We start from the raw sequence: 18,443 nt of genomic DNA on the forward strand, positions 1-18,443 counted from the left end.
AGTAACCCCCCCCACAAAAAAAAAATCCCCCAGCAAAAGAAAAGAATCAAAGTGATCAAATATGCTAAGCAGGGGGGTAGGAAGTGAATGGGTTGATAGGAGCCGGGCTGGCAGAGTGCTGAGTGCTTTCTCTGCGAGCAGCTCGCTGCGCTCTCTATATAGTGAACTTTGACACGACTGCTGCAACTTAGCACACGTTGCCATGGCGACCGCGCGCCTTATAAGGCAACAGACTGTGTTTGACTGGTCAAAAGCTCCCGGACCTCCCCTTGCCCCTCATTGGGCCGCGCAGCCCCTGCGCTGCCTGCTATGGCTGCCAGCGCCTCCCGCCCGGTCCTAGCGCCAGCGCGGTTCCCAGGCATCTCCAACTCCGAGCAGCGCATGGAGGTGGGGGTAGAATTTTTTTTATATATTTATTTATTTTTGGATTTTTTTTTTCTTCCCCCTCCTTGACAATAGATGGTTTTTCTCCCCTGCAAAAAAACTTTCCTTTTGCATGAATTGTAAATCAGAATTGGGGGGGGGGGGGGGGGGTTGCAAAAGCCACCCCAAAACCCCGGCTGAGCAGGGAGACTGGGATGAGCCTTTGTAGGGAGAGAACAGACTTTATTAACTCGGATCAGATAGCAGGAAAAGCAAACAAACAAACAAAAATAAGTCCCCCCCAAAACCAACAACCCAGATTCTGATGGTTTCGTCACCTGTAAGCAAGAGTTACAGCCCGCTTGTTCTGGTCCCCACTGTGATGGTAATGTGAAGAAATAAGTTTCTAGTGGATTGATTTATTTAATTGCCTATTTATTTATTTTGGTACGGGTGGGGGGGTGGTGGAGGGCTGGGGAGAAAGCAGTTGTTGGTGCTACAGGAGGGCGATCAGGTTCAGCTCTTGATCACACCAACATTTTGGGGGGGGGGGGGGGGGGAGGGGGAGCTCTCAACCCTGCTGCTCTTCAGTGACCACACTTCTCTCTGGGTTAGGGTTAAAGTTCACAGGTATGTGGATTTAACTTTTGATTGCTCCATAAGCAAATAGGATGCTGCCCGAAAGATCACTGTGTGTCACTGAGGCTGCTGCTAGAAGGCATTCAGCCTGAGCCTTAATTCAGCATCTCTCTCTCTTTCTCTCTCTCTCTCTATATATAATTATTATTGTAAAATAACTCTGAAACGCAGAGAGCCATCAGCTAAAGTTTCCGCGTGCGCAATCCTGATAATGCTGAATCTTGGTGTTTGCAAAGGGGGAAAGATACCTGTGTTCATGCCATGCCCATGAATGCAATGACTTTTCTACGTATATATTAGGTGGACATCTATCAATGTATACAGACAGAGACATCAGTGAATCTGGTACTTGATCACAGAATAGTTAAGTATAGATTTCATTGTTTCTGGACTGCTCTGGCATTCCAGGAGCCCTTCTTTTTTAATCAACCCACCCCATATAAATTGGAAATAATCAACGTACAAATACACGCCACGCACGTCTGAATATCTATATATTTGCACTTTCTTTCTGAGAAGCACCGGGTTTACAGAAACAGCAGCGATTTCAATCAAACACAGCATATATTACATTCCTTTAATATGTTGGGGGGGGGGGGAGGATAAATCAATGCTGCTTTCTTTTTATCACTCCAGCAAGGTTCGCCATAACGCCACGCACTTTCAGTCTATTCAACTTTTATTTTGTTCTTGTTTTTGACCAGGTTTGGCTAATACATACGGATAGAGTAGCACCGTGACTCGGTAACACATCCTCAGTACTATACAGAGGGCAACAGCAACTAGGTAACCGATCTAAGTATACTGGGGCGGCTGCTTATTTGCCATTGCATGGAGGTAGTCAACATTTCTTACTGAATACGTGCACTCAAGCCCAGAACAGACCAGCGGCTGCACAGAGAGCAAAAATTAAAAATGCGCAGATAAAGAGTCCCTTCTCATAAAAAAAAAAATTCTCTATTTAAGGCACGCATTTGGGGCTAGAGAGTTGGACTCTCTGTTCCCAAGCAAGTGCAAACATAGGGACCCAGATGCATAGACGACTATATAGAGGATTAATTGCTGCAATCGCTCTCCCCCCACACTTCTTCATGTTGCCACATGCACACCCCCCTTCTACCGCAGAAATAATATATGTCACTAAAAAGCCGCAGGTGCTGAGATGATTGGAAAGTTGTAAAAAGCACCTACACTTGACCATGTCCTGTTTATAAACCTGGGATATAATAAGATCCCATCAACAAAGATGGGCTGCTGGTCCGTTTCAAAGGCAGGCTGTACACTTCCAATTGATCCTGATGTGGCAACATAAACCCTGAACTTAAACAATGATCAAGGGAGGATGGAAAAGAAACAGGGGGAAGGGAAAATCTTTCGCCGGTAAAGTGGGGAGAACTGCCTTATGGCTTCCAGATCACTCAGACATGAGAGGGGGGACGACACATTTTGGCTCACAACGTAGACTGCCTAGTAGCTATTGCCTGTAGTTCCTGGGGAATGTTTTGAAGAGGGGAGGAAAAAAAGAGGTTTCCTGCCTCAAATCTTATAAATTACACAAGAACAATTCAAAATCACAGGGAAAACACAAGTACCTTTTTAAGCACAGAAAAGCGGGTTTTAACAGCATTTACATTATGAATAGTTTAAATGTGTGATCGTAAAGAAAGAAAGAAAAAAAAAAAGCCAGTGATACATACTTAAAAGCTGCAGTACACCCTGATTGCTTAAACCATAATGAAGAATGCACCAGATTAACTATTTGCTCCTCGAAGGATGCAACAATATAACTATCTATTAACGCCATTAGATGGTTTCCTATTTATTTTGAAAACAGCCCTGCCAAGTGAGCTGATGTGGAATAGATGAATGTAACGCTGAGCTGTAGCTAATTTTGCTAAATAATATTTGAAAGCTGAGTGCATCGCAGATAAATGAAGACTCTCAGACGTCCTTATCGGAGATCAGCTCACAAGAGAAGTAGCATTTTTTTTTATTTTTAAAGCAGGATTGTATTTTATTGTATTGATTTCTTTTTTAATAAATCCTTCCTGCCATCTTTCTACAGATGTAAATGTATTTTAATGAGATGGAGTGGGAAGGTTTATTTTGCTAAAATAGAGTTTGTGAGAGCATCAGTGTAAATCTTTGGGTGGTGGGAAGGGGGGAGCTGGGGGTCCCCCCTCCCTCCTTGGCAAAAAGTTGCTTCCCAGTCCTTTAATTCTGTATGGATTAAATCGCAATATGAATACAGCATCGAACAAATACCGAGTCTCCCTCTGAACTCAGTGGAAAGCAGTTACGTCTAGCAGAATTCAATGAATTCCTCTTCTCCCTCAATGTAGTATGTGTATGTTTTTCTCTTCCACCACACTGAAGTTCCATGAATAGGGAAAGTGGCTCCTATTGTGTGCCTCTGAACTTCCAAGTCAATGCAATTTTTAACCACTGGCTTGTGGTACTTTGAAAATCACCAGGGGCTGTCAGAGTTGGGTCCTCTGAAAAATTTACAGTGCTAAATCAGAGCATATGCTGTGAGAGAGGGAAAAAAAATGCTTAAGATTGGAGCAAGTACAGTATCTGGCTGCCCCCTAGTGTAAGACTCTTATCTGCCTAAAATTCAACTTTAAAAGAAAAGGATCTCTTAAAGGGAAACGACTTTTGGCTCACGTATGCATGCGAGAATGAAACTTCTGTACATTTTAATCTGATTAATACCTAAGGATTTAAGATTAATTGACTTGGGCACTCCTAGACCGGACTCTAACATTTCTGCGGCAGGGCTCCCTTCAAGAAGCCCTGTATTCAATAGGTATTTTTAAAGAGGGGGGGGGGGGGGTGTTGGGGGGGGGGGGGGTGGGGGACTGGTTTGTGATTTTTTTTTTTAAACGAGGAACCATGCCTCGCATGCTCTTGTCAGAGCAGAGCAGTTGCTGCTTTAAAAAAAGTCACATCTGCGCCTTTTGCAATAAAAAAAGACCCAGGATAAATATTTGCCTTAAAGCTGCAGACGAGCTGCCCACAACCACACCTTCGGAGGGTGAGTAGATTGCTGCTTCTTACCATTGTACTTGCTTAAGCCGAAAGGGATCGGACCGGGAGAGAGGTGGGTTTAGGGCTACCAGTCCACCACCGACCTTGATTTTAAGCCCTTCGCTGCCAGCTGCACCCGGGGCCAGGAATTCGCTGCCGCTGAAAAGCCCTGAGCCCTAAAACTTGCGGGACTCGCTTCCCCCCACCCCGAGCAGGTCGGATCGCTGCGATTTTCCAAGGGGGCTTTGCCTTCGGCACTCCTGTTGGACCTGACTTTGATGCACTTTCCTGCTTTAGCCTGGGAGGCAGATCGGGGTCGTTCTCTTTCCCATTATTATTGCTAGGATTTTTGCTAAAGGACCTGCTAAGTGATGTGGCTGCAATTACACACGCTGGCTTTGGTCGCCCCCTCGTCCCCTTCTTCGAGCTACCCACGTAACCTTAGAAACGATAAAGACGCACGTTATTTAACATTTTTTTCCTCCCCTCTTCGCCTTAAAAGAGAGAGGGGAAACCTCCCCCCCCCCCCAAACCCCCCCCCCAGATCCCACCACCAGATCACAACACATTGCCCCCTCCCAAAAAAAGTGCAAGAGAAGAAGAAGAAAAAACTAGAAGTAAACATACCAAAACCATATTTGCCTTGTTCAAGGTCCCAAATCGCTTGCATCTTCTTTTTCTACCTCTCCTTTAGTTTGGCAGGTGAAACAAAAATAAAACCGCTGGTGGCCCCCCTGGAAAGATGTGCTGGGTAATTAACGCGAATCTCCTTCTTGGTGTTTATCTAAGCGATTGTGCAAACTGATAAAAAAAAAAAAAAGAAGAAGAAGAAGAAGAAGAAGAAAAAAAAAAACAAGTAGGCTAGAGCCTTCAGGGGGAAAAAAAAGAGGAAAGGTGAAGGGAATAGATCTCCCACAAGCTAAAGGGAAGTGCTTTCCATGTGTTATTAGCGTTCAGCCTTGGAGAGAAACACACACACACACACACACACACACACACACACACACACACTGAACACACACTCTAACTTTACACAGACAGGGTTTCAGGGAAAGCTTTGTACACGCTGCTAAGGAATGTGCGCCTCGCCTTTAAGAAAAAATCCCCCGAACCCAAGGTAGAAGATGGCTTTGAGTGATCCTTGTCTCTCGTCTCATTCCTTAGAAGGAAGAGCGCCTTGCTACACCTTGTTTGGAGCTGGAAAGACGAGACTTAAAAAAAAAATAATAATAATGCAACCCACCCTTCCAACTAGGAAGGGAAAAAAAAAAAAGGAGAGAGAATGAAATCTCTTAACTTAATGAGTGTGGTGTTGGGATGTATGCAACCGATTTCAAACCCTCCAGCAGAGGGGAAAAAAAAAACAAAAAACCCGCAAACAACTACAGGCAAACGATCAACACATGCACAGAAGGGGGAAAAAAATACAGTGTCCTGTGCAGGGTCGGTAGGGACGCTGGTACATGCTGGAGCAAGTTGGGAAAGAATCTGAGCGAACCAGGAATCTCTCCGCTCTCCCTCCCTCTCCCTCTCTCCCTGCCCCCGAGATCCCAGCTAGAAAGAGTTACTCCACGTTATTGCATTCCCCCAAAATCCGTCGGAATAATCATTTGGTGCTAATTGAAACCCTTCGAGAGGTTTTCCCACCCCTTCCCCAACATGGCAACTTCAGAGGTGGAAAGCACGTTTATTACCAGGGCTCTGGTGATGATTTTAATGTTTTGGGTCCTGTTGAAAACCTGATTTTTTTTTTCCTATCCACACAAACACATCCTTCCCCATGAAGGAGAAGAGAATATATATCTATAGATATAAACATAGAATTATAGATAGCAAAAAGGTTTGGGACAATTTGAAATACATTATGCTGCATTTATTCAAGTTTAAACTTAATGTGTTTTTTTTTTTAAAAGAAAATAATGGGAAGCGGGGGAACACAGGGATCTTTTATTTGAAGAAACTATTCTGGGGAAAAGTGTGTCCAACTTGACAAATGGCACAAGTGCTCTCCCCCTCTCTTCCTTGCCCCTGCCTTAAAACAGGGATGAGTTAAACACAGTGCTCAGTGTTTCATTACATGTTTCTTGGGCTAATGCCATCGGCAATGGGGTTTTGCTCCCTTAAACTGCCCGAGGTGTGTGTAGGTGGGGGGGGGGGGGGGAGGGCCAACCAGAGCAGTGTGGGGAACAATGGCTGGGCCTGGGGGGGGGGGGGGGGGGGGGGGGGGGTACAGACCTACCCCCATGAAAGCCCCAAAGAGCCATCCTGGACCTTGGGGTGGGGATGGGGCAGTGGTGGTCAGGAGGGGAGGTGGGGGTTGGGGTGCATCTTTCCACCGGTCATGAATACCCTAACTATAGTCTGCATAAGTTTCCACTTTGGTTAAGGCTAATCAGGACATTGGGGGGCGGGGGGAGAGAGAGACGCTGCCCAGTTGGAAGGATTTTTTTTATTATTATTATTGCCAGAGGGACACCTCCATCTGTAAGACTTCACCCCTCCTCCCCTTTCCAAAATAAGCCCCTCAAGGGTGAGGGTTTCTTAAGGTGTGCTGACAAGTAGATGAGACATAGTCAAGTTATTTCCACCCCTAGTTTCTCCCCCCCTCCTTCACCCCGCTGTCTTTTCCCAAATGTCCCTTTGCTATAGATCCGGTGTGTGTGAAATCACCCCCACCCCCTTTCAGGTCCTTCCCCATCCCTAGATGACCTAATAATTCAGTCTGAGGCTACCAATGTGCAGGCTTGCAAACAGGCTGGCAAATAAAGCTCGGGGAAACGAGGAAGGGAGAGATCTGAGGGGCTCTGGGCCCCTCGCAGCCCCCCCCCCTTGCAAAGGTATTGTTTGGAGAGCGGATTTCATTCCCTCGCTTAAAGATGGTTTAAATCTAGCAAGCGCCCTCCTTCCAGCGAGAAGTTTCTTCCCCTCTGTGGTGCAGCTCAGGTTTTGAAAACTTTAGCCCGAGTTGTAGCGAGAGTTGCAACTTTGCTCCGCAGGGGTCAGAGGTGAGGGCTATTTTAACCCTAAAAGCCTGCGAATGACCAAGGTTGCAACTAGGCTTGCAATACTAATAGCTATAATTACCTCCACCCATTCCACACGGGCATTCCCGCAGAAGAAAGGTTAGACGCGGAGGCAGAGCAGCCTGGGCTTGATCAGCTCTTTGGAGGGGAGGGAAAGAAAAACAAAATAACAGCGATATGAAGGAATTTGCAAAGTGCTCCATTTGCTTGTGGGATTGGAGGCGCCCCCCCCCCTTTTTTTTTTTGCCAGCATTCCCAAGGCGCTGGGGCTTTGTCTTAGAAGGAATGGAGTGTCTGAATGGTGTGAAAGGGACAGAGAGGGTCGCTTCAAATCGATTTTACTTGTCCTCTCTGTCTTTTCGGATCAGCGCCCTTCAATGGACACATAGGTGCTCTTTCAACCAAAAACTTGTGCAACATTTTCTGGCTGTATTGGTGCTAAATACAATAAATGCTGGGCAGATTTTTTTTTTCTTTCCAAAGCAGAAAGCACCCTAATTAAATTGTTTTATATGGACAGTCAAGACAGACCAATTAAGTATGCATTAGTATAAAGATATATTCTGGAGATAAGCTCTCTATAGAAGTCCTGTCTGAACAAGGTGTGGAAAGTGTCATCTGGTACAGAGGTTGGAACAGTTTTTGATATGGATTTTTTTTTCCTCCCCTCCTTCCATTCCTTCTCTACCAGAAGAGGGGACTGATTAAGTTAGGGAAAAGCTATTAGCTAAAGGAGTTTCTAAACAAAGTTAACAGGTGGATATCACTGGTTTTTTTTTTTAATACTTTGACTATTTAATCGCTGAACACACACACACACACACACACACACACACACACATTTAGGCTAGGCAGCTGTATATTCAGGTCATGTACCTCCCTTGAAGATGCATGCCTTTGCCTATTTCCCTATATATCTGTAGATCTATATCTATAGATAGCTATATATCTATATATAGGTGTGTGTGTGTATACATGTGTGTAAATATATGTGTGTGTATATATATGCACACACGTACACACATGTATACACATACAGATACATACATATATATACACACATACACACACGCATCTCGTGTATGTATCTTATGAGACATGTGTTTCCCTATATGTGTGTGTGCGTGCACACACATATATGGAAACGCATCTCATAAGCTACATATTGAATGCATACTATATATACAGGCATTCAATCAGCTGGTGGCTAGCTATAAAAATACAATGCCTGGAATGAAACAGGTCCACTATAGATAGATCTGACACACACACAGATCATACATATGCCATACAGGCTGGATACACATCAAACTAGATAGCAACTTCCACATATGATGTATTCATGTAATAATTACAGCTGGAAATAGCTCCTATTCCAGGTATGGGCTTTCCCAGGGGTGAAATAACAGATCAGGATGACAAGCAAACACGAAGTCCTCTTTCTATCCATGCTCTTACCCTGGATAAAGCTCTCTACTGTGGATTGTCAGAGAAATTAGGTTTTTAAAATGTCCTCCCTTGTCATATATATATATATATATTTGACAAGGGAAGGAGGACTTTCCAGGCTGTTAACAACCCCTCGGTCCAGAGGTCGCGCCTGGCTGGACCCGCAGGGACTGGGGCACCTTGTGCTCCCAGTCCCTTGCGCACCAACCCGCGGAGCAGGGCTGTGCTGAGAGTGAAAGCCCATCAAGCACAAGTGGGAAGGCAGAGTCCAGGTCGTGGCAGAGCCAGGGATTAAAACCAAAGGGCTGGGAAGGGGCCAAGGGGCCGGGCGAGCAGGGGCAGCTCGGAGATCCCCGCCACTCGGGAAGCGTTGGAGCATCCCAGGGAGATGACGGAGCTGCTCGAATAATTCATTCATTGCATAAGTGCTTTAATGGCAGAGTAAACAGGTTGGGGGCAGACAATTTTCAAGCCTGTATTTCTCTCTTTACTGGTTACCTTCGAGGATAAATCATCACATACTGTAGGAGCAGCAAAGAACTCATCTAAAGGAGATCTCAGCAAGTCTCCTCCCGGACAATAGTCCACCTCCTGTTGGGTTGGGTATTGATCAGGAGAGGAGCTGAAGATGTCACCACACTAAATATTTACTGATCACACACAAATAGCCGGGACTTGAACGATTTTCTCCTGTGAGGAGAGCAGAGAGAGAAGGGTAAATCATTTTATTAGTGTGTATAAAGCAAAGAGCACACTCTGGCTTGGAGTGTTTTAAGATGTGTCTTCAGCTGGATGAAAAGAGTTAGGGAAATCGATATGAAGTGATTAGGCGACCCAGTAGTGTCAAAGAGAGAGGCTGTGAATTTCATGGATTTGGTTATACCGGGAGGGGGAAAAAAAAATATCGAGAGATTAAAGGGAGGAACCCATTGTAGCAGAACCAATGAAAAAATATCATCTAATCAGACCCGAAGAAGGTAGGGAAAGGAATAAGCCCCACATTTCTCCAGCATCGCAGCAGGCAGACAGGAGAGGGAAGAAAAAAAAAAAAAGAGGGACACACACGAAACACGAACAGGAGGAAAAATAGAAATGCTATAGGGAAAATCCAGGAGAGGGACATGCAAGTCCGCCTCCCATGTACAGCAATGACTGAACCACTGAGAAAATGGTGACAAAAGGCACACAGCCAGAGAAAGGAAAGGGCTGGAGTAAATGACTGTCAGACTTGGAGATCAAGTTGAAGGGACTTCAGCTCTGGATGTCCATCAGGCAGGAGCATCTCTGCCCACAGTAGCCGGGGGAAGCTGTGGGGGGAGGATTCAGCTTGGCTCTGGGATTTAAAGCCCATTTGGCACACGTCTCTCCCCAGTCCCGCGTCTCCCTCCCAATAAAGGTGGCAAAAAAAAAAAGAGATCAGCCCATCACAGCCTCCGCACAGGGCATCTCCAAAGGGCTGCACCCCTGGCATCAACCCATCAGCAGTTCTGAACAGGGCAAAAATTGGCTTTAAAACCCCCCTCTCCACCCCTTAACTTTGGGGCATTTCTACTGCAGGATCTTGATCCCCAGCCCTTCAGTGCGTCTCAGGTATCACCCTGCCCCTTTTCTGGGCACTGATGGCTTAGCATCACTCAGGGATGCAGCTCCAAACCGACGAGGACCCTGTTGGAAGAGGCTCTTTAGAGAGGCAGGGCAAGGGATGTATTCCCCAGGATAAAGGGCAAGGGATGTATTCCCCGGGATAAAGGACACTGTGACAACACTCAGCTGCTGCGAGCATCTTTGCTGTGGCAAACAGCAGGCAAGTGAGGAGAAGCGAGTCAATAGGACGGAGGGCAAGTTGGAGAAGCAGCTTGAACCGCTGCTATTTTCCGAGAGGGAGGGCAGGCATCCTAAGGAGCCTCTGACCAGCCCTGAGGGCTTTTCACGTCTTCCCCCACCCCAGCCGCTAATTTTGCTGCTGGAAAGTTAGGGACAGCTGCACACAGCCAAGCCCTTTGCAAAAGGGGAGCTTTGCACGAGCCTTTGCAATGCCCTTCATCCAGAGCCTCTTCCCCCCCAGTGCGGGGCTGCTGCTGCTTCACTTCTAGGTGGTGGTGGAGGGGGGGATATTAGCTGCATTTCATGTCAGCCCACAGGGTTGATGCAGCTCTGTAGGATCACTAATGCAACAGGAAACCCGGGATAGACACAGCCTAATTAACAGTTTTCCATAGCTGAAGCGATTTTTAAGAATCCCAGTGGATTAGACCAATATGTTCAGGTGCGAGGCTGCGAGGGCCTGCAACTCCTTTCACTATAATCTTATAACCTCCTTACCTAATTCCTTAGATTGCAGATAGGAAGAGTCTGACCCTGGAGGTCGCAAGAGCTTGGTTTCATTAACCCTCCCCTCTCCAGCACAGAACCAAGGTTAACCACGCTCATCTAAAGGAAGCGTGTGTGTGTTGGTGGGGGGATGCAAAAAAAAAAAAAAAAAAAACCCAACAAAAAAACTCAAAACAACAAGGGACTTTGCAGGACTGTTTGATTCAGGCTGGATGCAAGGCTTCAGATGCTTTCTGCTCTTTTCCATTCCATTTCTCCCTCTAATCCAAAGGAAAATGGGGATGGAAAGAGAACAGTGTGCTCCGCCTCTGTGCCACACGCCTGTATCCATTGCACGCATATAGGGCTTAGAAATACACACTCATGTTGGTGGAACAATTCTTTTGATTTATTCCATTGCAGATTTTCTTGTCCACTCTATTTTTTTGTTGGTGGTGGTGGTGGCAAAGAGTGGAGCCTTCGAAAAATGACAGCTCTTGCAAGAGGCAAAAGCACATTCGCCATCAGCAGCTTTCCCTTGAGCTCCTTGTTCCTAGTCAAACTATAACCCTTAAGGAAGACATCTAGAAATGATTCCCAAAGTAGATTTGCCCGCTAGCACACCTGGCTGATATTTTAATAGGCAGTCCCATTGTATTGATTCAGGATTCATCACTGATGTTGCAAGTTAATAACTCTCACATTATATCTATACGTCTGCCTACATAATTGCATACCAAAGAATATTACTGCGGAAGTTGTCTTTTTTTTTTTTTTTTTTTGCTGCATATTCTCTGCTCTTAAATCTTTTAATACATTGAAAGGTTTTTTTTGGGGAAAAAAAGGCTTTTGAACTACATGTTTAAGCAATGGAGTTGTTTGGTGCAATACAGGTTTCTATATATTTCACACACACACTGTCATATGCAAATCCTAACCTATGCATTTGAACTGCTTTTTTGCCCCCCCTAGTCTGAAGACAGAAATATGTGCACTATTCAGAGGTGCGTACATTTTTGGTAAGTGCATTTAAATATGATCTCCATATATATTTATTCTGGTTTCAGATTTTTTGGATAATAGCTGAAGTAGCAAAGAATCTGTCTGCTGATTGATTCAGCTGTTTGCCTATTTAACAACCCCTGCCTTATATAGAAAATGATATTTTATCCCTCATTCGGCAAAACAGTCTGGTTTAGAAGTAAACAAAAATTAAGAACAAAAATGTAACAACAAAATTATTTTAATCCCCAGCTATATTTTTACTCTGCTTCCTTTCAAGAATGATGCCTTTATAGTGGTTTTTGATTTTTTGAGTGACATGTTCAAAAATAATTACTGGAATCACAGACTACTGCAAGTATGAGATCATAACATTTAAAATACTCAGTTTAAAAAATAAAACTGTTATCAAGTAATCAACTGTAAAAATGATCTATATTTCTTTTTACATATTACAATTTTAAGGGTTTTTTTTTTTTTCAAAGCAGAAGCATAGACAGTTTAAGGAGGTATTTACTTTCTTCCAGGGCCCGTGTCAGGCATTACATAAACAGAAATACAGTTCTCAGAAAAAAAACACAATATGCAGACAGAGATATAGACAGACAGATATATATGTAAGAAAGCTGAACAATATTTGATATGAAAGTAGGGGATAGCTTTTAATCAACTGCATATTTATAACCCCCATAATTAAAGCTACATTCTTGCCATTCTCTTTCCTCTGAAAGAGTCCAGCTTTTTTTGGAAATATGAAGTGCATATATTACACTCTATACCCTGAATTGAATTAAGATGAGCTATTTTATACAATAGTAAAATAACTGTCTGCCATCAGTGCTTAAGTTTCAACTGCCTATCAATCTATGTATCGTTTTCTTTAGATTTTTTTTCCTCCTCCTGCTTGAAGACCTTGGTTAAAATGGTACTATGCTTGTATCAAAGTCTAATTTCTAACTGTAAGAAATTAATCAGTCTTATCCAAAATAATCCTGTGTGTTTGACTGAAGTAAATTGGATGAGATTTTTATCATGTTAAAGAGTTAAAGCAAAGGGATACCAGCAGTGAAAAATGGCACGTATGGTCTCTCCAGACTAGCTTGCATTATATCACGTCAGGAAATACAAGTTTTAAAAACTAAGACCAGTTTTAGGTTTTCATAGGAAACAATTACATACAACTCTATTTCCAAAGAGAATGTTCCTTCCAGCTACAGCGCTTCACTTTGATCTGAGTATTATCTGGTAATAAAATAACCATATTCTGGCTTTTAAACATATTGGTGATTAAATAAATGTTATGCTTTCAATCACATTCTAACCTTTTTCTGGTAGAGACCTGTTAGCTGTATTCAGTGGGGTTCTTTTGTATTTGCTCCACTACATTTCAGTATATTTTGGTACTGTGTTTTAGGATTTGTGCTGCAGGGGTGGAATATAAACTCAGAAGCAGAGCGGGATCATTTCCAACCTGTGAAATGTGTGCTTTTTAGCATAGTTATTTAGTTCAGGCTTCTTTTGCACTTGTTGTATTCAATAATCATCCCTCATCTCAGTAACTACTGCAAAAGCCATTTTGGCAATACAATGATATGTATATATATCCATGATTTTTTTTTTTTTTTGCATTTGGAAATTAATCATTTTGACTCATCCTGAACAGTTGACCACCCCTTTGTATTTCACACCCAGTTGCAGTACTTCGTACAGACATGGAATTGACAGCAGAGGCTGAGAACTCCGGTTCTTTAGAATAAGAGAAGGAGGTGGGGGAGATTTATTTTTTAAATATCCCTTAATAGTTCAGTTTCAGTACAACAATAAAACAGTTTTGATAACATTGCTCATGGGTTTCTCTGCCACATAAAGTTTTCTTAATAATAAAAAAAGAAGAAACTGTATCCCTCTGAAATTAAAATAGGGCAGATGTTGAGTATGGTTTATATTATACAGCCACTCCAGTCCTTTGCCTTTGGCACTAAGGTGTCTGACTTTTTCTTCAGACTCTGTTTCTCACTGAAAGGTATGACTCCTTCCCTAGCTTTTGAGGTTGAATACTTTTCTTTTTTTAATTGGAGTCGTAAAAAAATAATTTAAGCATATACATTCGGTTATCTGCATTGCTCCAGCTAGACAGCCAGCGAGGAAAAGCTTTGGCAAAAAAAAAAAAAAAAAGGGATCATTCCACGAGCAGAAGAGAAAATCGAAGCAGTAAACACTGTTCCTAGAGAATTCTGCTCTGGATGGCTGTAGCTACACTTACATGACGAGAGTGGGCTCATTACAACTGGCTTCCAAGACCTAAGAGGTTTAAATTTGCTCACTCGCCAACAGCATTTTAGAGAGGCATAAGGCCCCATCACTTCAGATATTTAAAACTAGACTGGACAAAACCCTAGCAAAGCTACAGTAGAATGGAAAGCGTTCTGCACAGACAGGGGACTGGAGTAGATGATTCTTATTGTTAACTCTATGAAAATTGTAGCTGTTCAGTTTTTGAGGACATTACGGTACTTTTCTTTCATATTAGCAGGGTAGAATTGATTGTTCATTTGGAACAGCCAAGTTGAGACTGAGATGAGACATACAGCGAGCAGAGAGGGATGTTCAAGTTACTGCGGTTTTTAATGATAAAAATTGTATAGGATGGTGCCTTAGAACAAAAAAACCCCAAACCAAAAACAAAAACCCACGCAGAGGACATGAAACGCAGAAGTAAACTTTAATAAGCAACTGTTGGAAGTGAATCAGAATTTCTTTCTGAACTGGATATTTGGAAGCAGGAAAAGAGCAAAAGCTATTTCACCCCCCCCCACACTCTCTTTTTTTAAGGCGTTGCTAACTTTTATGATTTTTTTTTCTCTTCCTCTTTTACTATCTGTCTTTGTGCCTCAGGGCCAGTGAAAGAACACTGCAGATTCTAGATTGCTTTCAGAGTTTGCCTTTGCTGATGATGGATTACCATGTCAATTTAAACGGCATAGGATTAATTTGTTTCAATGATTTCTCTTTAGGCTGAATGCCAGCCTTTTTTCTATCTCTCCCCTTGCTCTTCAGAATAATAATATTAAAAAAACCCCCTTAAAACAAACCCAAATGCTTTTGATATCCCACGTTAAAGAGACAATAATAGAAATAGACAAGTTAGGTGTAATGTTGCAACACAGTTATAGGTTTGAGTGTTTTTATCTCATTCTAAAAGGCTGAAGCATACAGTCAGTCACATTAAAATGAAATTGGATCCAACGTTTATTCAATAAATACTTGTCTTGTAGGTAATCCAGAGCAGAGTGCTTTTGACACATAAGGACTTAATTTGTCTTGGATAACAAGTTATTAATATGGCACATTTAAACTTGCCACCTACAATAAGGTCATTTAGATCTATAACATGACTCGCAGGATGGTTTTCAAGAACTTCATAAAAGCTAGCAACAAAGTTTGAGATACCGTTTTCGCTCGCAAATGCCGCTACCCATTTGTGCGTATTATTCCTTGTTTGCATCACGTAAACAAGAGCGTTTAGGCCAGCATGCTCCATCTAACTTGGGAAAGAGAATCAGGAGGGCACTTTTAAAAGATAGCTGAAAGGTCTGAAGGAAGCAAGAAAAGCAAACCCACTTTAAAATGAATATTCTTTAAAGCTGTGCTGCTTTGCTAGCAAACTCATTCCAGCCTGGAAAGCGATACAACTGACATTGGTTCGGAGGTGACATTCTCATACATTCACACCAAGGCTTGTCCATGTGGTTTGCAAATGACTTGCTTTTAATAATAAGCAAGGAAGTTTAAGCTTAATCCACCTATAAATGTTATTGCTCTCATTTGACTGTGCAATGTTTGTTCATGCATTAGCTGCATGTGTAAGGAGAACATGCTTGTGGTCTGTGTAGAGCTGAGTACTCACGGATGCTTTGGTATGAAAGGTTTTGAAACCAAAGCGCTGCACAATGAATTGTTCTAAAATGTGATAAACTGGGAAAAGGATGCCTTCTGTTTCCCTACTTCCTCTGCCCTAAGTGCCAGTAAGGGTTGTATTATGACAGGTATATTTTGCCTAGCGGGCATACTACGCCGAAATCACTCTGCAGCCAATATCTCTAGTTCCATAGTAGCTGGGAGCTTTGTTATGTTGCTTTAGTTTATAAAGTTCTTGGTTGCTCTCTTCAGAGCAGATTCTGTATCTTTAAGAAACCAAATCTCCTTTTTAAAAGCTCTTCCTGAGAAAAGGATGTTACACATGAGTAGAAAAATGCAGTCAAGAAAGGCTAATTGAATGAAAAGGGAGAATTAGGTTAAAAAATAGAATACAATCTAGTATCACATTTTCACTAGTGTAACCTGAAATGAAGGTGTCTCCAAGTCCCTAGTGATGCCAGAGTGTTTAGATGTTGGGCACAGATGGAGACACCTATTGAAATGTGTCTGAAGAAGATTAATAGGACTTGTCAGTGTTGGGAAAGCACTGCTTTGCTGTAAATTTCTACTAGCACAAGATGAATTACCGATGAATGCTCAGTTATCAACCCCATCACTATCATTCGACACTAAATCAAATTGAGCAGTTATCTACAATCAGAAAATTTCTTTTAAAAATAGGCATACACCTTTAAGCTTAAATGCTTTAATAAAAACACCTCACAAGACAATACTTTCTGTGTTGTGTGGGTAGGTTCGCTAAGGGATATATTTTAAAGTTCTTTCACACAAAAAGCACCCACGTGCCGTGTAAAACTGGGCTTGTCAAATCACAGAAGTAATTATTCACAAAATATTAGTTACATCATATAGCATCTTTAGTCTGGGCCTAATCCAAAGCCTATTACAGTGAATAAGAGGCTTTCCATTAACTTTAACGGGCTTTGGATCAGGCCTTATTCTATCTGTGAAACAAGGATGTTTTTTCCGGGTGGCAAGAGAGGTTTCCCTACCTTAAAGACAACTTATCCAAACCACATTTTAAAGGCAAGTGGCTGTCAAGACTCAGCACATATGCAAGATAACAATAATAAAACATGTACATGGGCAATGATAACTTAATACAAAGAAATGTGTGATGAATACATGAATGATATTTGGTGTAAAATTTTTTCTTTCCATTTTTTTCTTGACAACTTGCAAACCTACCATGGACATTTACCAGCCTAAAGACAGAATCCACTAGCCTTGCCTTTATTGCGATGAGGATTAAAATCAAACAAGACTTTTTGATTCACTCTTAAGAATTTCCTCCCTCTCAACTTGCTCTAGTAGTAATTTTGCCAGGCTGATTTATTCCAGCATGTTTCTAAAAAAGCATCCTTTCTTTTCATTATTGAGGAGTGCAGTCACTTATGTTTGGGGAGGAAAACTTGGGATATTTCTCATATCTCGTCTACGTACCCAGACGTATCTGTGTGGTTAATCAATGACAACATTTCCAACCTTCAGGATCAGGCCTGATCTATACAACTTTTAATAACTGCTCACTAACTTCTTGGCAAACAATTTATCCCTCTCTTTGTTTTCCTATACCTTGCCCATGCTTTGTATTACTTTTTGCTACATATGACATGCTTCTTTCCCCTGGGCTGCAGCTCATGATAAAAGCCTCAAAGCTTTTGCCCATTTCCCATCCCTACCCCTCAAAACCTCTTACTGATCAACCAAAAAAAAAAATCACTGGATAAGTAGAAGTAGTAGTTTTCTTTTTTGTCTTCAGATTCTGGTTTGCACATTGAAATTCGTGCATTTCCTGCTCCCCAACTGATGCAAACCATTGGCTTTCAATACAGCACAACTATTTTAAACCAATAGACCCTTTAAACGTCCCTTTTAATTTATAACCCATTAAAACTTTCCCCTTAACATCTTTTTTTGAGGGCAAAATTCTTTATATATGTTAATATTATACAGAGTACTACTGCAGTCTTTCACGTTTTGCCAGAAACAAAGAGCATATTAATAAAGTTGAATGCAGTGAAAAACTAGCTAGATTGCAGTGGCGGAGAATTATGAACTAGCGAACATAATCCATAAACTCCATTTGGTTACTATAATACTCCAATCTGTATTTATTACAACCCCACTCTGATGCTTATACAACCAAAATTGCTAGATTTATACACTCTAATGGTTTCACAATGGGAAAAACCTGTGTTCTTTATCTTTCTTTTCCTGTCCCAAATAACCCCCTTCCACATACACTCCAGGCTTTTCTGGACCTTGTCTGGGTATCACTGGATAAGTAGAAGTAGTAGTTTTCTTTTTTGTCTTCAGATTCTGGTTTGCACATTGAAATTCGTGCATTTCCTGCTCCCCAACTGATGCAAACCATTGGCTTTCAATACAGCACAACTATTTTAAACCAATAGACCCTTTAAACGTCCCTTTTAATTTATAACCCATTAAAACTTTCCCCTTAACATCTTTTTTTGAGGGCAAAATTCTTTATATATGTTAATATTATACAGAGTACTACTGCAGTCTTTCACGTTTTGCCAGAAACAAAGAGCATATTAATAAAGTTGAATGCAGTGAAAAACTAGCTAGATTGCAGTGGCGGAGAATTATGAACTAGCGAACATAATCCATAAACTCCATTTGGTTACTATAATACTCCAATCTGTATTTATTACAACCCCACTC

General features: G+C 42.1%; 1 protein-coding gene and 1 long non-coding RNA gene across 14 annotated transcripts in view; one reads left to right on the forward strand and one right to left on the reverse strand.

Moving 5' to 3' along the window:
• The window catches only part of NR2F2 (nuclear receptor subfamily 2 group F member 2), a 13,748-nt gene extending 8,657 nt beyond the window's left edge, over positions 1-5,091 (reverse strand). The window contains exon 1 of the mRNA XM_006025465.3: positions 4,660-5,091. Within this exon, the coding sequence (XP_006025527.1) occupies positions 4,660-4,702 (43 nt within the window). The 5' untranslated portion in view covers positions 4,703-5,091. The remainder of the gene's footprint in view (positions 1-4,659) is intronic.
• The window catches only part of LOC102385845, a 53,697-nt gene continuing 35,260 nt past the window's right edge, over positions 7-18,443 (forward strand). For 8 of the 13 annotated variants that reach the window (XR_003094483.1, XR_003094476.1, XR_003094488.1 and 5 more), the window contains exons 1-2: positions 3,884-4,039; positions 11,787-11,833. This is a non-coding gene — a long non-coding RNA (uncharacterized LOC102385845). Of the gene's footprint in view, positions 388-3,681; positions 3,812-3,883; positions 4,040-11,786; positions 11,834-18,443 lie in introns of those variants that run through there. The other 5 variants (XR_003094477.1, XR_003094489.1, XR_003094480.1 and 2 more) reach the window with 4 other exon arrangements.

Source organism: Alligator sinensis, unplaced genomic scaffold (genome assembly GCF_000455745.1).
Source record: "Alligator sinensis unplaced genomic scaffold, ASM45574v1 scaffold1004_1, whole genome shotgun sequence".
In the NCBI taxonomy this organism is placed as follows: domain Eukaryota; kingdom Metazoa; phylum Chordata; order Crocodylia; family Alligatoridae; genus Alligator; species Alligator sinensis.